General features: G+C 40.3%; 1 protein-coding gene across 1 annotated transcript in view; it reads right to left on the bottom strand.

Moving 5' to 3' along the window:
* The window catches only part of LOC131254382 (uncharacterized), a 91,221-nt gene that overhangs the window by 16,280 nt on the left and 52,495 nt on the right, over nt 1–22,446 (bottom strand). The window contains exons 8-10 of the mRNA XM_058255370.1: nt 1,625–2,002; nt 1,048–1,068; nt 425–802 (exon numbers count right to left, since the gene is read on the bottom strand). Of these exons, the coding sequence (XP_058111353.1) occupies nt 425–802; nt 1,048–1,068; nt 1,625–2,002 (777 nt within the window). The remainder of the gene's footprint in view (nt 1–424; nt 803–1,047; nt 1,069–1,624; nt 2,003–22,446) is intronic.

Below are 22,446 nucleotides of genomic sequence, written 5' to 3'. Positions count from 1 at the left end.
GTGAGATAATCATCAGAGGCAAGGGGATAATGTGACTTTCTAGTGAGATAATCAAGCTCAAACCCAAATTATCATCCACTCAATAGGGAAATCTCAACGGTCAAAAACATCTTATTTAATATTAAATAGTTCAATTAATTTCCAAAACGACTTTTTGAGCCATTTATCTAACAATTGATACCTAGACTACTCATCCTCATTAATTCCAATGAAAATAAAAAATCTTGGTTTAGGAATTAAAATATCACAAAAGACAAAAAAAATTATATTCACCAATAATTCTACTAAATCCATGCTCTAAAACAAGTATTAAAGAAAAGAACAAATATTAAAAAAAAAAAATCCAAATCAAAACAACAAAGAAATATAACATGGACTAAAACAAAACATTTCAAAATTAAGAAAATAAAGAAGATGTACTTACCAGCACAGTGGATATCAGTAGAAATTCCACATAAAGAAGGAAGCTGTTGAGCCTTAGTCATATTCACAGCAATCCCAAAACCCTTAGCGAAATTGAAGGCCTGACAAACACAGCTAGGGGATACATTCACTATTTTCTCAAGGCCGCCGCAACACCCTATACTTGGGTTTGCGACCTTACTCCCATCGGACACAAAATCCACGCAGCCAATCAAGTCCATGAACAGATTAGTGGTGCATTGCACTGTAGGAGATGGAGCCGGGGGAGATGACTTTGGTAGTGGAGATGGCTTCGGTGGAATCACTGGATCAGATGGTGTGGGTGATGGCGATGACTTGGGTGGACCAAGGTTAGCTGGGGGAAAAGGTTTTGATAGCACTGCAAAAACATAGAAAAAATTAATCAATAGTTAAATGTAATAGAATTATTGTGAATTGGCAAAGCATTTAAAACCAAGTTAAAATCTTAAGTGCCTGTTTGGTTGTACTAAATATCATGAAATTTAGTAATATTTCATGACTAATTTGGTACAATGCGCTTAATCTATAAATTAGAACATTTAGTTTTAAAATAAAATATATATTCTTTTTAAAAGCCAGTTATCAAGTGAGAGAATCACATACTAGGTGAAGGAGGACCTAATTCTGCCAAAAAAATGAAAACAATAAAAATGTCAACAAATATAATTAAAAATAATAATAATTAAAGTGCAAATAAGACAACTGATGAAAAGTTTCAAAACAACCCAGAGCCGAATAAAATAGTGAGATAAACATCCGAGGCAAGGGGATAATGTGACTTTCTAGTGAGATAATCAAGCTCAAACCCAAATTATCATCCACTCAATAGGGAAATCTCAACGATCAAAAACATCTTATTTAATATTAAATAGTTCAATTAATTTTCAAAACAACTTTTTGAGCCATTTATCCAACAATTGATACCTACGCTACTCATCCTTATTAACTCCAATGAAAATAAAAAATCTTGTTTTAGGAATTAAAATATCACAAAAGACAAAAAAAATTATATTCACCAACAATTCCACTAAATCCATGCTTTAAAACAAGTATTAAAGAAAAGCACAAATATTAAAAACCAAAAAAAAAAAAAAAAAATCCAAATCAAAACAACAAAGAAATATAACATGGACTAAAACAAAACATTTCAAAATTAAGAAAATAAAGAAGATGTACTTACCAGCACAGTGAATATCAGTAGAAATTCCACATAAAGAAGGAAGCTGTTGAGCCTTAGTCATATTCACAGCAATCCCAAAACCCTTAGCGAAATTGAAGGCCTGACAAACACAGCTAGGGGATACATTCACTATTTTCTCAAGGTCGCCGCAACACCCTATACTTGGGTTTGCGACCTTACTCCCATCGGACACAAAATCCACACAGCCAATCAAGTCCATGAACAGATTAGTGGTGCATTGCATTGTAGGAGATGGAGTCGGGGGAGATGACTTTGGTAGTGAAGATGGCTTCGGTGGAATCACTGGAGCGGATGGTGTGGGTGATGGCGATGACTTGGGTGGAGCAAGGTTAGATGGGGGCAAGGGTTTTGATGGCACTGCAAAAACATATAAAAAAAAATTAGTTGAATGTAATAGATTTATTGTGGAATGGCAAAACATTTAAAACTATGTTAAAATCTCAAGTGCATGTTTGGTTGTACTATATATCATGAAATTTAATAATATTTCACGATTAATTTGGTGCAATGCCCTCAATCTACAAATTAGAGCATTTAGGCCTCGTTTGTGAAATTTGAAATCTAAAGACCGAATCTGAAATCTAAAGCCTGAATCTAAAATTTGAAGTCAAAAAGTTTGTTTTATAATTATGACCGAAATCTGAAAATTAAGTACCCATTTGTTAACAAACATCTTAAATGTCAGAAATATATTAATTTAACACATTTGCCCCTATCTCCCGATTAGAAATGTTTTACATTATAAAGAAATTATTTTTTCTTAAATGAAAATAAATTTGTTATATTTAATTCATATAAGCTAAAATACTAAATAGAAAACTAAAATATCATTATTCAATGCCCACTGTTTCCTCTTGTTTGGCACCCTTAAGTATTTAATAAATTTTAATTTTAGTCACAAGTACTTAAATGGCGTGGAAAAATGGATGGACTGGGTGGACTTCTCAAAAACACCGCGGTGGACCCTACCCAACATCATCCCACAGGAAGTTCCTGTGAAAGGCTTTTTCGGGAATCGGCGTCCGGGTACTACTTGGATAGAAGTGGATTGGCTGGTGTACCACACACCAGCTATATATAGCTGCTATAGGTACGGTTGGAAGGAAATCAAAGTTATATGGCCCTACAGTGATATATTTATTATATCTACACTGTTCATCTATTTTTAGAGATCATTTTAGAGAATTATCCAAAAAATGAATCATATCCAAAGATCACATGGACCACACCACAAATAGCAGCAGTGATAATGATTTTAACCATTAAAAAATTCGTAGCGTCACCATAATGTTTATTTTCAATCAAATATGTCCATAAGGTCACAAATACCTGTATGAAGAGGAAAAAAAAATCATATTGATCCAAAACTTTTGTGACCCAAAAAGTGTTTCAATGGTAGACGTTCAATCCCCCCCTGCGTTTTGCAGTGTGGTCCATTTGATTGTTTGATATGTCTTATTTTTCATCTCAAGCCTTAATAAGAGCTCGAAAAATGAATGGACAGTTTTGATATAATACATACCTCATGATGGGACCCACATAACTTGTTAACGTCAATACAGGAGGTGGGTATACCGGCAAATCCGCATCCTACTTATGCGGATCAGCGGACGGGGATTTCCTGCGAAAGCCTTTGGCATGAAGTTCGTGCGCTGGGATACTGGGTGAGGCCCACCTTGATGTTTGTTATAAATCTGTGATTCAGTCCTCACCATCGAAACATTTTTAAGGCCATAAAAGTTTCTTATCATACTAATTTTCCCAGGGAATGACCTTATAAACTATTTGGATGGCATATAAAAATCAAGGTGGATCCCAGGAAGGTTTCAACCATAGAAAACTCTTTTCCCAGTTTTCCCTCTTGTATGGCCCACTTGAGTTTTGAATCCACATCATTTTCTGTATAAAGTACTAAAATGATCTCAGAAAATGGATGAACGATATGAATTTATCACAAACATCACGGTGGACCCACCCGGCATTCCAGCGCAGGCTTTCGGAATAGCAAGATTAGCTACTGAAAGGTTGAATAGCGAGATTCACTGCGGAAGCGGCGTCACCAAGTTCTGTAGGCCCACTATGATGTACGTGGCCAAACTATGATGTATGTGCTTTATGTACACTGTCCATATACTTGGAGATTTAATATAAAGAGATTTAAATTAAGGGCATGATTTTAAAAATTAGGCAGATCCAAATATATATTTGACCACACCACAAAAAAAAATGGGGAGATTGATGCCTACAGTTGAAACCTTCCTAAGGCTCATCGTGATTTTTATTTGAAATCCAACTTGTTCACCAGTTAACACAGACATGAAAGAAGGAAAAAAACAAATATCAGCTTGATCAAAAACTTGTGTGGCCTATTTAAGTTTTTAATGGTGGGCGTCACTCTCCCCACTGTTTTCTATGGTGAGGTCCACTGGAGCTTTGGATTTGACTCATTCTTTGGCTATTCACCTAAAATTATATTTCCAAATGGATGGACGGCGTGGATACAAAACATACATTATGATGGGGACCACATAACTTGGTGACATCACTGCCAGTCTCGCTACTCAACCCGTCGGTATCCGATCCGCGAAACAGATTGGCTACTCCTCTGTCGGTGCTATGTGGGACCTACCATGATGTATACGTTTCATCCATGCTGTCCATCTATGTTTCTACATCATTTTATGGGATGAGAACAAAAATGAGGTATACCCCAATCTCAAGTGGACCACATTACAAGAAAACAGTGTTGAATGAATGTCGACCATTAAAAACATTTTAGGGGCCATAAAAGTTTTGGATCAAGCTGATTTTTGTTTTTCCCATTCATTTGGATGTCAAATAAACAGTACATTGGGCCTAAGGAGAATTTTAATTGTGGATACCCAATCACTATTGTTTTCTTGAGATTTGTATTTCTCTCAATTTTTTGTATCAAGCCTTAAAATGATTTTTTAAAATAGATGAATGGAATAGATGAAACACATGCATCATGTTGGGCTCAGAGAAGTGAGCCATGTTAGAGAAAATTTCTCTAGCAAAGGATAATTTTGGATTAAAAAATTAATAATCATAGAGTGCATTATTCATTCCCCATTAAGTTAGACTCCCATCGGGAAAAAATTCAACAAAAAAGACTCAAGAGGTGCTTTCCTTCTTCAGCATTAAGAAACACTACTAAACATGAAATATTTTCTAAGTTCCGCTATTACTACCCTTAGTTTTAAGATTATATATATATATTCTTTTTAAATGTTGATTATCAAATAAGAGAATCACATACAGGTGAAGGAGGATCAAATTCTGTCAATAAAATGAAAACAATAAAATTGACAACAAATATAATTTAAATAAAAAACAATTAAAGTACAAATAAGACAATTGATGAAAAATTACAGACTTGAACAACCCAGAGCATATTGTCCAGGGAATCAAATGGTGAGATAATTATCCAAGGCAAGGGAATAATGTGACTTTCTAATGAGAGTATTAAGCTCAAACTTAAATTATTATCTACTCAATCTGGAAATCTCAACGGTCAAAAACATATTATTTAATATTAAATAGTTCAATTAATTTTCAAAATGACTTTTTAAACCATTTATCCAACAATTGATACTTACACTACTCACCCTTATTAACTCTAAATAAACTATAAAAAAAAATCTTGATTTAGGAATTAAAATATCACATAAGACAAAAAAATAAAAAATACAAAATACCAACAATCCCATTAAAACCATTCTCTAAAACAAGTACAAAACAAAAGCATAAAAATTAAAAACTATAAAAAAATAAAAAATAAATCCAAATCAAAACAACAAAGAAATATAACATGGACTAAAACAAAACATTTCAAAATTAAGAAAATAAAAAAGATGTACTTACCAGCACAGTGGATATCAGTAGAAAATCCACATAAAGAAGGAAGCTGTTGAGCCTTAGTCATATTTACAGCAATCCCAAAACCCTTAGCGAAATTGAAGGCCTGACAAACACAACTAGGGGCTACATTCACTATTTTCTGAAGGCCACCGCAACACCTTATACTTGGGTTTGTGACCTTACTCCCATCGGACACAAAATCCACACAACCAATCAAGTCCATGAACATATTAGTAGTGCATTGCACTGTAGGTTGTGGGTGAGCCTGCAATGGACGTTTCCCATTCACCATGGCCCACATGGCTACAAAACAAAAAACTAAGAAAATCTTCGACATTGCGTCACAGAAAATTATAACTAGAATGCGGAAGATGTGAGAGAGATGTAAGAGAGATGTGAGAAAGATGTAAGGGAGAGATGTGAGAGGTTGGTGAATAAATAGGTAAGGGTGTGTTTTGAGAAAGAGTCCTCTTTTATCATAATTGATATACGTGATTATCGTAAATTTTCCTCCACTGATGTGTTGTATGCGTACGAGATATATTTGCCTCATGCACGTGGTCGCAGGTTTCATGTAACACTAGTTAGTTGGTGTGATACAAAGCTCTATGGGCCCATGGTGGTGTTTGTGTCAAATCTACTATGTTCCTCAGTTTCAACAGCTTATGTTTATGATGAGAGGTGAAATCGAGGTGGATCCAAGACTCATGTGGGCCACGCTATAAGAAATGGTCAGGATTGAATGGCCACCATTGAAACATTATTGTAGCCGAAAGAAATCTTGGATCAGGATGATATTTGTTTGTTATCTACATCCGAGTGAGATTCACTTTATGAACAGGTTGGATGGAAGATAAAGATCACAGTGGGCCCCACGAAAGCTTGGATCGATCTCAATTTTGGGATCTCATCCTAACCCGTAACACTGCCGTGCCATGCACATACCATTATAGATTTCCCATATTACTTGGACACTCTTTCTTCACTTTCCATTCGAACATGTACTACCCAACTTGTGCCGTGCGTAAACATGCTAGGTCTCCGAGTGGCCTGCGTGATGTATGGCTTTTATCTGTTATGTCTAACCATTTTTCCATTTCATTTTAGATTATTGGCCGAAAATAGAAGTATATCCAAGGCAAACCATTTTTCCATTTCATTTTAGATTATTGGCCGAAAATAGAAGTATATCCAAGGCACAAGTGGACCACATAGAAGGATTAATTAATTTCTTACAATTGAGAAAATCTTTAAAATCAAAGAAGTTTTGAATCAAGTTGATATTTGTGTTTTACATTCATTCTGGTGTATATCACCTTATGAACAGGTTAGATTGAAAATAAAAAACACGATGGGCCATGTGAACCCCAGCTTATCCCGACCTCTTAACAGGCCGTGGCAGTAGGTAATCCGCGTCCGTCCTTTAGGAAGAAGTTTCGCGCTGGTATGTTGGGTGAGGCTCACCCAGATGTTTGTGAGAAATCCACCCCGTCCATCGGTTTTGAGAGTTCATTTTAGAACATGCGACCAAAAATAAAGTGGATCCAAAGCTAAAGTGGGTCACATGAAAGGAAAAAAATAATAATCATATAGTTGAAACCTTCCTAGCTCCACCTTGATGTTTATATGCCATCTAAACCGTTTATAAGGTCATTACCATTGTCCATTGGGATGAAGTGAAAATAGTGAAAATACCAAAAATAAAAAATAAAAAAATGCCTGAAATAGAAAATTCATTGCGTTTCAACTATTCACACCGAATCTCCACTACTTACTCTTGTGTGACCCACATAAGTTTTGGAGACATCATTTTTAGTCATATATCTTAATATGAGCTCTCAAAATAGATGAACGAAGTGGATTTCTCACAAATATCTAAGTGGGCCCCACCTTATATCATTGCGCAGGAACTTCTTTTGCAGCAACCGGCCTCCTTTGTTATGCTTAACCTGTTTGATGCATGTTGGACTCGTTTGGGTAGCACCAAGGTCGTACTGGACGCGGATTAGATACTGACAGGTGAGTAGCAAGATTGGCTACTGAAGTGACGTCACCAAGTTCTATGGCCCCCACGCCCGAGTGGACCCCACCACAGAAAATAGTGGGGAGAGTGACACCCACCATTGAAAAGTTTTCGATCAAGCTGATATTTGTGTCTTCCCTTCTTTCATGCCTGCATTAACACATAAACAGGTTGATCTCAAATAAACATCATGGTGGACCTTGGGAAGGTTTCAACGGTGGCTGTCACTCTCTCCACTGTTTTCTGTGGTGGGGTCCACTCCAGCCTTGGATCTGCCTCGTTCTTTGTATGATTCCCTAAAATGATATTTCAAAATGTATGGACAGTATGGATACAAAACATACATCAGGGTGGGGCCCACATAACTTGATGACGTCACTTCAGTAGCCAGTCTGGCTACTCACCTTGTCAGCCGCTAATCCGGTCCGATTGTACTAGTCGGTGCTGTGTGGACCCACTCTGATGCATGTTTTCTAAATCGAAGTCGTTCATCCCTTTTTTTTTCTACTTATTTGAAGGAATGAGCCAAAAATGAGGCCGATCCAAATTGAGGACGCCACACACAAAGAAATGCTTGTGATTAAAACCCCTCCCTTGGAAACTTCATAGGGCTCACTGTAATTCCATCCAACCTCTTGATTAGGTCACACAGACCTAGACATGGATGATGGCAAAATACAAATATGTTGATCCAAAACTTTTGTGGCCCTTGGAAAATTTTAATGGCAGGCATTCAATCATTACTATTTTCAATTGTGTGGTCTACCTGAGATTTCGATCTTCATCATTAGCTGTCAGATGCTTTAAAACGAGCCAGAAAAACGGATGGACGGCGTGGATGGAACTCATACATCATGGTGAGCCAAGAAAGCACCGACCAGTACCAACCTGGTTATTGAGGGGTCGCTATGCAATCCCAATCCTAGAATGTTAAGTTGTTAACTAAGGCCAGTGAAAAATGGAACGTGCTGTCCTTCTTAAAGGTTAGGATTCGATTTTAGTAAGGGCCCCAAGATGATCCTATCCGTCCGAATAATTGATTTCAGCCCATCAGTATGCTGTCTAATAATCTCCGTTTCTACGCATTGTGGCATCTCTCCAGCACTAGCTAGCTAGCTAGTGTCGAAGCTCTGTGGGCCCCACTATGATGTATGCATTTTATCCCTGCTGTCCATCCATTTTGGTGGGTCAGTTTAAGGCAAGATCCAAAAAATTAGGCAGATCCAATTCTCCAATGGACCACACCACAAGAAATAGTGGGGATTGAATGCTTACCGTTGAAAACATTTTGAGGCCACACCGGTGGGTCACTGGCCAAACCGGCATAGATAAAACACATATCTGATCTTATAAAATGGGTAGATGACAAATAAACATCACGGTGGGACCTACGAAGGTTCCAACGGTGGGCATTCATTATCTCATTGTTTCTTGTGGTGTGGTGGTGTGGTCCACTTGAGCTTTGGATCTGCTTCGCATTCGGACTCATGCTCTAAATTATCTAGAAAAACAAATGAATGGGTGGGATAAAACACATACATCATGGTGGGCATTGTGGAGTTTGGTCATACAGGCCCGAGTAGCCCATTTGCCATCTAATAACCTACTTTCTATCTAGCTTGCTAGGCTTTCATTACCTTGCAGGAAGTTAGCAAGACTACAGCCAGTAGAATGTAGGGGTGGTAAGTGGCCAAGTGGCATGACCTCAGCCATAATCCCCAAAACATTGGCATTGGCCTTAATCATGTTAAAAAGGACTTGGCCTCAACTGGGCTTCTGGGCCTGAACTGCCACCTGCTGGGATTGGGCTGTTGTAACAAGTCCAAAGGTTGGGTTTGAGCTTTTAACTTGAGCCTGATTCTCAATCCAGTTGAAAACCCTTCTCTCTCTCTCTCTCTCTCTCTCTCTCTCTCTCACTCACACACACACACATAGGTGGATAACACCACATGAAACAAGGGTAATTGAACGCAAAAAACACAAATATCAGCTTGACCCATAAGTACTTTTGTGGCCCTTTGTAATGGTGGGCCTTTTCAATCACCACTATTTCCAATGGTGTGGTCTACTTGAGAGTTGGATTTGCCACCTCATTTTTGGGGTACTTCCCTAAAATGAGCTTGCATAATAAATGGATGACATGGATAAACTATATGTGGGACCGTATGATGGTTAATTCACATCAAAGGTGGCGGCCCACACGATGAAAGATCGACATCAAAGTTGGGATCCACATTATAGATGACCTAGCAAAGGTAGGCCACTAATTATGAATGACCCACATCCAAAGAAGGCTCCACATGATGGACGACCCACATTAAAACGGGATCCACACGAGAGACAGTCCATTTCAAAGTTGGGCTCTACATGAGGGGCATATAATATTAAAGGTAGCCTCACATGAATAAAAATCAAATGTGGAAAGATAACATAGATAGCAGTAATTAAAAGCAACTTCAAGTGCACAAGTATTGAGAGGTTGATTCAAACGTTGTTCTAAGGACAACCTTACACCGCAAACCAATGGCTTATGATAGGACAACCTGATTTCTTGAACGTCGGTAAGTATCAAAAACTCAAACTGAAACAGAGGCAAAAGAAATAAACCTAGCTATTACAACATTCACTACAAAAGCATGAAATAGATTACAGCATTCACACACATAATCAAGTACAATCATCCACCACAACTCCAAGAATTATAGTGGCTCGAGTGTGTACACTAACTGTTCGAAAACAGCCACACGACTACTCCACTCCCAATTTCCACACCCACGGGATATTGGATTTTATTAAGAAAGAATGTTTTCCAAGGTTCACCTAAAACCTTTACAGATGTGCTTTTTAATGGGCTTACACAATAAAAAACCTCACGCTGAGATTTTCCTGACTAATCTCAGTCAAAACCACAAATAGAGATTTTCCTGACTGAATCTCACAAACCAAAAATACAGAAATTTGAAATATAATACTTATCTGAAGATTTTTCACACATATTTTTTTTGAGGGGGGGTTGAATAGGACTATGCCAAATAAAAATAAAATGCGAAAAGATAACACAGATAGCAGTAATTAAAAGCAACCTCAAACGCGCAAGTATTGCGAGGTTGATACAAATGTTGTTCTAAGGACAACTTTACACTAAAAACCAATGGCTTATGATAGGACAACCTGATTTTTAGAATGTCGGTAAGTATCAAAAACTCAAACCGAAATAGAGGCAAAAGAAATAAACCTAGCTATTACAACATTCACCACAAAAGCATGAAATAGATTACAACATTCACACACATAATCAAATACAATCATCCACCACAACTCCAAGAATTATAGTGGTTCGAGTGTGTACATCAACTGTTCAAGAACAACTACACAACTACTCCACTCCCAATATCCACACCCACGTGATATTGGCTTTCACTAAGAAAGAAGGTTTTTCAAGGTTCACCTTAAAACTTTTATAGATGTGTTTTTCAATGGGCTTACACAATAAAAAACCCTATGCTGAAATTTTCCTAACTGATCTCAGTCAAAACCACAAATAGAGATTTTTCTAGTTGAATCTCTATAACGTCCCGAATTTTCACTGTTTTAGATTTCTAAAAAAATCCTTGAAAATTTTTCTATTAATTAACTTATAATATCACTTAATGACTATTAACACTCAATGTCAGTGTATACAGGGGTGGTACCAGTAAAGAGCCGCACCAGTCCGATTAATCAGCCGTAGGAAGCCAATGAATCCGCCCAATCACTTGAACATCAGGTGTAGTAACGTCCCGCCCAACCAGAATAGTGTCGTGGGGCGTCAATGTAGGATTTACCACAGGACCATTCATTTAAGCTACTCATAGTGAGGTATCACAAATAAATTAGACCAAGATTAGCCTAATTGAATAGGTCAGACGGGTCCTGATAGAACCTGGTGCGGGCCTCCAAGCCAGATGGCCGTTAACACCTAGCGACAGCCCATGCAGGCTATACCACGACACGGGAAGGTTAAAAAATTATAAAAATTTAGGGGAGCATAGATCTCACTGGGCTTGGGAACCATCGCGGACCACAGACCCAGTGGACACCCAGAAGTGGAATCTGGCACTTGCCAGATGTGCCCCACCAATGCCAGAATTAGAATATGACACGGGTAAATAAAACTGAGATTTCAGGCATTTCAGCCGTCGGATTTCTTCCAAATTTACGGTAAAGGTCTAATATATTTTTCTACCCCCGCCCACAAAATCTCGGTCCCGATCGTGGCACAGTGACCGTTGATCGCGAATCAGACCCGTGCGACCAAATCTCATTTCCGATCATCCCCAAATTTTGCATGGCCCTTCATCGGGACATGAAGCACCTTTCCTATAAGTTTCATGGCCAAAGGGCCACCAGAACTGCTCTGATTCTCCAAACAAGCTCTAGACGGCTTGTTTGCGGGCCACTAGTTCCAAAACTATAGAATAATGTCCGTCTCATTGGGCTTGACGACCATCGCGGGAATCGGACCTAGGTACGGTCCAGAATCGGTCAACTTGAGGTGAAGGACGAGTGCATGAGAAGTACAAATACCCTAAAGGAAGGAGTTGGAACTTAAGTGAATTGAGTCGTTCACTCTTATACAAAGTTGAGGATTTCAGACCATCGGTTTGTGACCAAACTTTACCCATGGAGTAAGGATATTTCCCTGCTCATATCCGTATAGCCGCGGCCCTGATCGACTATCGATGACCGTTGAACAGACTTCTTATCATATCTGTCGATCGGCGCATCCAAATGGCGGGCCGATCATATCCATACGTAAATCATCATTAGGGCTACCTATCCTATGGTGTATATTGACTTGTACACCCCATAGTGGGCCCTAGAGGCTAGAAAGACCCTCTCATAGGTCTAGTATAGTAAAAACCCAACACTTGGGGCCATTGTCACCAAATCTGGCATTATAAAAGGGCCTCATTTGGGGCACCCCTCTCCCCATACGAATTTGCCCTAGAGAAAAGAAAGAGAGAAAGAGAGAAAGAGGAGAAAAAAGGAGAAAGAGAGAAGGAGAGAAGGAAGAAGGGAGAGAAAGGTGGGCCCAAGGGAGGTGAGATCTAGAAACCCCTCTTCCCTTTGCTCAAGAAATCCTTCATCCACAAATACAAGTGATTTTCATCCGATTGGGGAGGTAAGCACCCATCCTTTTTGTAATCTTTTGTGTTGAGCTAGGATTTGTATGAAATCCTAACATGCAAGTGTATTGTCTTAGGATTCTGGCCGATCAACATCGAGTTTGGCGTTTCTAGGTCATTTTCTAAGATCTCAACGATCCATAGGTGCGGACTATTATCCTTAGGTGGCCTAGCACCAACTATAATTGAAGTTTAATGATTTTGTTTGCTTGGTATGTTGTATGGTAGAATCTAGAGGAACCTAGGGATGACATATTGTTGGAATTGTATGAATTGCATGTTTATTTCCCTTTGATGTTAATCTTGCCTCTCTCATGATCTAGCGTATGGATGATTACATGCTCATGTTTGGTTGATTTCTTTTTCTTATATATGTTGCTTCATATTGTCTATGATTCATTTGCTCTTATGTATTTGATTCCTTGAGGTGTAGAAAGTGCTTAACTTCCTCACCAACTTACACCACACACATACACCTTATTCATGATATTAATAATTTGCTTGCTAGGGAAATTTGAATTGTATGTTGAGCAACATGAGAACATGGTGTTGAATATGCTTGATGTTACATTGGTAGTTGGCATGCTATGAGTCACTATTCCTACCCTTAGGTTGGTTAGGAACATGAGGAGAGCGAATGTGGTTTCGTTGGTGGGACCACCTTGAGGCTAAACCCATGGGTTTGGACGAGTACGTGTGGGCGGCAGTAGTTAGGCTACATGGGTCGCTTGTACCCGATGTCGTTCCGCCACATACTTGCTTGGGCTCGTGTGGTTTAGTCCACTGGTTGACCCACCTAGTTTGTTAACCTTGTTTGCTCACATATGTATGGAAACTGGAACACCCCGCCACCGTTGTAGCCCATCGATACCGGATGGAATATTGATCCACAGTCTCGTGAGCCGAGCATGGTGGAATGGGACACTATGTCCGAGCTGTCGGCCTACGCTGGGGTGATGCGCTTCCTTGTACTGACCGCGAGTGACCTCACATTCAGCACCCCCTATGTGCTTGAAGTCGGGGATGGGGGAAACCCTACGGGGTCAAGGATCGCGGGGTCTCGGCCTCACACATTGGGGGGCCTTGGCCTCGCAACTAGTTCAGGGCATATGATATGTGGGGTGTATCAGATTTCCAAATTTGCTGGATGAATGGACTTAACTAAGAACCCGGTTAACATCATCATTGCACGACATTAGCTAGGTTGGCGACTCGGCAGTCGAGGCACTGAGGGAGTGTTGACATATGCGATCGTTAGACGGAGTCGCTCGAGGGAGAGTTGTGGTCAGGGCATACATCATATCATCCACCATGCATGTGCATTAATAAGATTAGTTAGGTATTTGTGAATGATTGCTTTTCATTAAATTCCTATTATAACTGATGCTTGTTGCAACTTAAGACTAATAGCACCCACTGAGTTGATCACTCACTCCCACTCTGGGACGGTGTTTTAAAACACCAACCAGACCCGTTCATAGATGCAGGTGATATAGATTTTGTGGAGCCTGACAATGCGAGCCTCGAGGAGGAGGACGAGTTCCCTTACTTCTAGTTGATGAGCGGGACCCCGTCGGATCAGTAGATGGTTCGTTAGATTGCCGAGCAGCGGCTCAGCTTTATTCTTTTGGACATGCCATTCTTTTTGTGATTTTATTGGGTGTTACCTTGTGCACCCGTTTATATTCTTTTGAATATGTATATATAAGTATAGTTGATTTTCTTCCATTTCAGTAGACTTGTGTGGTTGTGCTTCATGTTCCAGGAAATTCCAGAATGCGCATTTAGACTGGATTAATCGTATATTAATGAAAACCGGTTATAAGTGACCCCGGGAACTCGGGAGTCGAGCGTATGCACGACCCCGATTTCCAGGGCGTTACAATCTCATAAACCAAAAATACAGAAATTTGAAATATAATACTTATCTGAAGATTGTTCTTTGATGTAGCTGGTAGAACTGCTTCTTTGTAGACGAAGATGTTCAAAGTTCAATCTCACAAATGAAAGAGTTCTAGGTCTAAATGAATTTTCAATTAAATTCAACCTTTGGCTACTTGGATTCAATTTTTTTGATCTCAAAAAGGGTTAAAGCAAAATTCCCTTTTATATCTAATAGAATGGAATCAGGAGATCAAGAAATTAAGAAACCAAAAAGCTATTAAAATAAATATTAAATACCTCACAATAGCTTCACAATAATGAGGACTTATCTCTCAGAGTGATGACTTGAATTGGCTTGGAATGAATGAAAAAATCTGAGAAATGTCCTCAATTTATAGGTTCCAATTCGGTTCCCTCGACTGGTCTAAGGTTCGACTGGACTAGTCCTAGCAGAACCAATTTTCAAATTTTCTAGCGCGATCGGATAAAATAGACTCTCGACTAGTCAAGTGGCCAGGTCGACTAGTAGAGCAGAGCGCTCGACTGTTCGAGTGAATAAAAATCGTGTTGCTGGAGTTCGAGTCGAGCCACACTCAACTGGTCGAACCAGACTCCATGACCGGTCGAGCAGGGTACTCGACTAGTCGAGGACCTACCAGAATTTTCTGAAAATTTGAATTTAAATCTGGACTGGTCAAGAAAAACCCTGGACTGTCCATCCATTTTATCAGATAGTTTTAGGGCTTGTGCCCAAAAACAAGACATGTCCATTGTCCAAATGGACCACACTACGGGAAACAGATGAATTGAACAGCTACCGTTGAAAATTTCCCGGGGCTACAGAAGTTTTGGATCAAGCTTATATTTGTGTTTTCCCTTCATCAAGGTCTGTATAATCTTTTGAATAGGTTGGATGACAAATAAACATCACTATGGGGCCTAGATAGGTTTCAATGGTGGAAATCATTATCCCCACTGTTTCAGTGGTATGATCCACTTGATCTTTGAATATGCTTCAATTTCTGGATCAACTCCTTATATTATATGAAAAAACAGATGGACGACGTGGATATACCACCTACATTCAAGGTGCGCCCAGCTGAGTTTACTCAGTACGATAAGAGCGTACTGAGTAACTCAGTAACCAATCCGATTTCGGTGATGTACGACTTTTATCCGGAAGCGGATTGCGTACTGAGTAACTCAGTACCCTTAGCGTACTGAGTAAACTGTGTGGGGTCCAACGTTATTTATTTATTTTATCCACTCGGTTAATCCATGCTAACAGATAATTTTAGGACTAGATCCCAAAAATTAAGCAAATTAAAATCTCAAGTGAACCACATTACAGGAAAAGTTTGATTGAACTTGTACCATTGAAAATTTTTTGGAGGTCAAAGAAGTTTTGAATCAAGCTGATGTTTGTGGTTTCTCTTCATCCATGTCTTTGTAATCTTATGAATAGGTTGGATGACAAATAAAAATTAATTTGGACCCTAGGAAGGTTTCAACGGTGGAAATCATTATTCCACACTGTTTCCTGTGTAATGGTCCAGTTGAGCTTTGGATTCACTAAAATTTTGGTATCAACCCCTAAAATTATCAGTAAAAATGGATGGACGGTGTGGATTAACCACATACATTAACAGTGGTGCCAACCGAGTTTACTCGGTACCATAAAAGCTTACTGAGTAACTCCGTACGCAATCCGATTTCCTTTTATCCATTACGTAGGTAGATCCAAGGCACAAGTGGACCATCGTAGTAGGGATTAAATTCCTACAATTGAGAAATTCATTAAAATCAAAGAAGTTTTGAATCAAGCTAATATTTGTGTTTTACATCATTATGGTGTACCTTATGAACTGGTTGGATTGAAAATAAAAAACCCTGTGGGCCATGTGAGCCCTAGCTTATCCCGAGCTCTTAACCGGCCGTGGCAGTACGTAATCCTCTCCTTTCCAATCGTCCTTTGGCAAGAAGTTTCCTCCTAGTATGCTGGGTGAGGCCCACCCAGATGTTTATGAGAAATTCACCCGTCCATCCATTTTGAGAGCTCAATTTAGGACATGCAATAAAAATTAAAGTGGATCCAAAGCTAAAGTGGGTCACACGAAAGGAAAACTTTTTAAAAAAATTCAAACCATTGAAACCTTCTTGGGCTTTATAAGGTCATTACCATTGGGATGAAGTGAAAATAGTGAAGATACAAAAAAATATTTTTTTTTTACCTGAAATAAAAAATTCATTACCATAGATATGTTTCAACAATTCACATTGAATCTCCACTATTTACTCTGGTGTGACCCACCTAAGTTTTGGAGACATCATTTTTAATCATATGTCCTAAAATGAGCTCTCAAAATAGATGAACAAGGTGGATTTCTTATAAACATCTCTGTGGGGCCCACCTAGTATCCTTGCGCAGAAACTTCTTTTGCAGCAACCCGCCTCCTTTGTTAACCTTAACCTGTTTGATGCATGTTGGACTCGGATTAGGTATCACCAAGGTCGTATTAGTCGGTGCTATGTGGACCCACTATGATGCATGTTTTTTTAATCCAAGTCGTACATCCCTTTTTTTTTCTACTTATTTTAAGGAATGAGCCAAAAACGAGGCTGATCGAAATTGAGGACGCCACACACCAGGAAATGCTTATGATTAAACACCCTCCATTGGAAACTTCATAAGGCTCGTTGTAATTCCATCCAACCTTTTCATAAGGTCGCACAGATCTAGACCTAGATGAAGGCAAAAAACAAATATCAGCTTGATCCAAAACCTTTGTTAGAAGTTTTTAATGGTAAGCGTTCAATCGTCACTATTTCAAATTGCGTAGATCTTCATCATTTGTGGTCAGAATCTTTAAAATGAGCCAGGAAAATGGATGGACGGCGTGAATGGAACTCATACATCATGGTGAGCCAACAAAGCCCCGACCAGTGACAACCTAGAGTGTCGCTAGGGAATCCTAATCCGAGTGGACGCGGATTGCGTCCTGCCTCCGGCCAGACGGATTGCCGTCCGAGCAAGGATCTGTGGGGCCCACCATAATGTAAGTGTTTAATCCACGCCATTCATCGTTTTCCTCATATCATTTTAAGATATTATCCAAAAAATAAGGTAGGTCCAAGGCTCAAGTGAACCACAAAGTGGGGATTGAATGTCCACCATTAAAAACTAATTGGGAGCTGGAGAAGTTTCGGATCAAGCTAATATTGGTGCTTTCACTTAATCCTTACGAATAGGTTGTATGGTAAAAAAAAAACATTAAGGTGGCCCTTAGAAAGGTTTCAATGGTGGGTTTCATTATCACTAAAGCTTCCTTTGGTGTGGCCCACCGGAGCTGTAAAACTACCTCATTTTTATTATCAAACGTTAAAATGATGCTAGAAAAGCAATGAACTGAGTGGATAAAATACTTACAATAAGTTGAGCCCCACAGAGCCCTGCCCAGATGGATTAAGTCTCGGGGGAGGGTTGGACGCAACCCTCGTCCTATCCAAGAATGTTAAGTTATTAACCAAGGCCAGTGAAAAATGAAATGTTCTGTGACCTTTGTAATGGTTAGGATTCGATTTTAGCAACGGCCCCAAGATGATCCTAACCGTCCGAATAATTGAATTCAGCCCATGGGTACGCTGTCTTTTAATCTCCGTTTCTACGCGCTGTGGCCAATCAGCCATATGATTGATCCACGTGAGGTCCACATAATGAACTGTCTGGATTTGTCTCTTGTGGGGTCCATCTTGCATACCACTAACCGCAGGTTTTGGATTATCTTATCTTAATGACTTTTTCAGGGAAGCAGATAGAGAGTGCACTGGACTTAATGGACGGTCCAGATAGGTGTTCTTATGTGTAGATGACAAATAAACATCGCGGTGGGACCTACGAAGGTTCCAACGGTGGGCATTCATTATCCCATTGTTTCTTGTGGTGTGGTGGTGTGATCCACTTGAGCTTTGGATCTGCTTCACATTCGGACTCATGCTCTAAATTATCTGGAAAAACGAATGAATGGGTGGGATAAAACACATACATCATGGTGGGCGTTGCGGAGTTTGGTCATACAGGCTAGAGTAGCCCATTTGCCACCTAACCACTTTCTATCTTGCTTGTTGGGCTTTCATTACTTTGCAGGAAGTAAGCAAGACTAGAGCCAGTAGAATGTAGGGGTGGTAAGTAGCCAAGTGGCATGACCTCAGCCATAATCCCCAAAACATTGGCATTGGCCTTAATCATGTTAAAAAAGACGGCCTGAACTGCCACCTGCTGGGCTTGGGCTGTAGTTTCAAGTCCACAGGTCGGGTTTGAGCTTTTAACTTGAGCCTGACTTTCAATCTCTCTCACACACAGGTGGATAACACCACATGAAACAGTGGTAATTGAACGCAAACCATTAAAAATTTGATGTTTATCTAACATCTAATCTGTTGATTAGGTCATGCAGACCGGGATGAAGGGAAAACAAAAATATCAGCTTGACCCATAAGTACTTTTGGGGTCCCTTGTAATGGTGGGCCTTTTCAATCACCACTATTTCCCATGGTGTGGTCTACTTGAGGTTTGGATTTGCCACCTCATTTTTGGGCTGCTTCCCTAAAATGAGCTTGCACAATGAATGGATGACATGGATAAACTATATGTGGGACCATATGATAGTTAATTCACATCAAATGTGGGGGACCACACTATGAAAGATTGACATCAAAGGTGGGATCCACATTATAGATGACCCATCAAAGGTAGGCCACTAATTATGAATGACCCACATCCAAAGAAGGCTCCATAAGATGGACGACCACATTAAAAATGGGATTCACACGAGAGAGAGAGAGAGAGAGAGAGAGAGAGAGAGAGAGAGAGAGAGAGTCAATTTCAAAGGTGGTTTTAAGGGGGGTAGATTGTAACATCCTTGATTTTCACTGTTTTGGATTTCCAAAAATTCTTGAATTTTTTTTTTTATTTAATTAACTTATAACATCACTTAATGATCATTAACACTTAATGATAGTTTATACATGAGTGTACCAGTAAAGAACTGCACTAGTCCGATTAATCAGCCGTAGAAAGCCAATGAATCCGCCCAATCACTTGAACATCAGGTGTAGTGTAACGTCCCACCCAACCAGAACAGTGTCCTGGGGCGTCCACGTAGGATTTGCCACAGGACTGTTCATTTAAGCCACTCATAGTGAGGTATCACAAATAAATTAGACCAAGATTAACTCAATTGAATAGACCAGACAATCCTTTATAGAACCTGGTGCGGGCCTCTAAGCCAGATAGCCGTTTACACTTAGCGGCAGCCCGTGCGGGCTATACCGCGACATGGGAATGTCAGAAAATTATAAAAATTTAAGGGAGCATAGATCTCACTGGGCTTGGGGACCATCACGGATCACGAACCCAGTGGACACCCAGAAGTGAAATCTGGCACTTGCCAGATGCGCCTCACCAATGCCAAAATTAGAATCTGGCACGTGTAAATAAAAACTGAAATGTAAGACATTTCAGCCGTCAGATTTCTTCATAATTTACGATGAGGGTCTAATGTATTTTCCTATGCCCGTCCATAAACTCTAGGACCCGATCGTGGCAGGTGACCGTTGATCGCAAATCAGACCAGTGCGACCAAACCTCATATATGATCATCCTCAAATTTTGCATGGCTCTTCATCGGGCCATGGAGCACCTATCCTATAAGTTTCATGGCCAGAGGGCCACCAGAACTGCCCCGGTTATCCAAACAAGCTCTAGACTGCTCGTTGGTGGACCACTAGTCCCAAAACTATAGAACAATGTCCGTCTCATTGGGCTTGACGTCCATCGCGGGAATCGGACCTGGGTACGGTCCAGAACTGCTCAACTTGAGCTAAAGGATGAGTGCATGAGAAGTGCAAATACCTTAAAGGAAAGAGTTGAAACTTAAGTGAATTAAGTCATCCACTCTTATGCAAAGTTGAAGATTTCGAACCGTCGGTTTGCGACCAAACTTTACCCATGGAGTAAGAATATATCCCTGCTCATATTTGTATAGCCACGGCCCTGATCGACTATCGGTGACTGTTGAACAGACTTCTTATCATATCTGTCGATCGGTGCATCCAAATGGCGGGCCGATCATATCCATACGTAGATCATCATTAGGGCTAGCTATCCTACGGTGTATATTGACTTATACACCTCATAGTGGGCCCTAGAGGCTAGAAAGACCCTCTCATAGGTCTAGTATAGTAAAAACCCAACACATGGGGCCATTGTCATCAAATCTGGGACTATATAAAGGCCTCATTTGGGGCACCCCTCTCCTCATACGAATTTGCCCTAAGGAACAAAGGGAGAGAGGAGAGGAAAAGGAGAAGGAAGAGAGGAAGAAGAGAGTGAAGGTGGACCATAGGCAAGGTGGGATCCAAGGGAGTTCAATCTTGCACCACCCTACCTCTTCTTCAAGGAAGAACCCTCCACCACAACCACACATTTGCTCCGTTGATCGTGTAGGTAAAAGCCCTCTTCCCTTTTCTTGAAAACTTTGAGTTGAGGAAGGATTTGCTTGAAACTCTAACATGCGAATGGTTGCTATAGGGATTCCGGCCGTCCGACCCCAAAGGCCCTCATTCCTAGGTCGTTTTCCAAGCCTCCAACGATCCATAGGTGCGGACTATTACTCTTAGGTGACCTAGCACCAATTTTAATACGAGATTAATGATTTTGATTGCTTGGATGTTATTTTTGAAAGCCTAGAAAATCCTACGAATTGTATGTTGGTTGAAATGGTATGGATTTATATGTTTGACTCTCTCTCATGATGTCGTTTATGTTTCTCACATGATTCGATGTATGGATGATCATATGCTCATGCCGTGTTGATTTTTATACGTTGTTGCTTCATATTTCGTATGATTTCATTACTCTTGTGTATATGATTTCTCAACATGGAGGAAGTGTTAACTTCCTCAATAACCCACACCACACACATACACTTTATTTATAATATTAATGATTTGCTTGTAGGAAAATTTGAATTGTATGTTGAGTAACATGAGATCACGGTGTTGAATATGCTTGATGCGGCATTGGTAGTTGGCATGCTATAAGTCACTATTCCTACCCTTGGGTTGGTCAGGAACATGAGGAGAGCGAAGGTGGTTCCGTTGGTAGGACCACCTTGAGGCTAAACCCATGGGTTTGGACGAGTATGTGTGGGCGGCAGTAGTCAGGCTACATGGGTCGCTTGTACCCGATGTCGTTCCGCCACATACTTGCCTGAGCTCGTGCGGTTTAGTCCACTGGCTGACCCACCTAGTTTGTTAACCTTGTTTGCTCACATATGTATGGAAACTGGAACACCCCACCACCGTTGTAGCCCATCGATACCGGATGGAATATTGATCCACAGTCTCGTGAGCCGGGCATGGTGGAATGGGACACTATGTCCGAGCTGTCGGCCTACGCTGGGGTGACGCGCCTCCCCGTAGTGACCGCGAGCGACCCCACATTCAGCACCCCCCATGTGCTTGAAGTCGAGGATGGGGGAAACCCGATGGGGTCAAGGATCGCGGGGTCTCGGCCTCACACATTGGAGGGTCTTGGCCTCGCAACTAGTTCAGGCATTTGATACGTTGGGTGTATCGATTCCCCACTCACTGGATGAATGGACTTAACTAAGAACCCGGTTAACATCATCATTGCATGACATTAGCTAGGTTGGCGACTCGGCAGTCGAGGTCGCACTGAGGGAGTGTTGGCATTGGCGATCGTTAGATGTTGTCGCACGAGAGAGTGTTGTGGTGAGGGCATACATCATATCATCCCGCATGCATGCACATTAACAAGACTA

Source organism: Magnolia sinica, chromosome 8 (genome assembly GCF_029962835.1).
Source record: "Magnolia sinica isolate HGM2019 chromosome 8, MsV1, whole genome shotgun sequence".
NCBI lineage: Eukaryota > Viridiplantae > Streptophyta > Magnoliopsida > Magnoliales > Magnoliaceae > Magnolia > Magnolia sinica.
The sequence above is the reverse complement of the archived record's forward strand: the minus strand, read 5'-3'. Positions and strand labels throughout refer to the sequence as shown.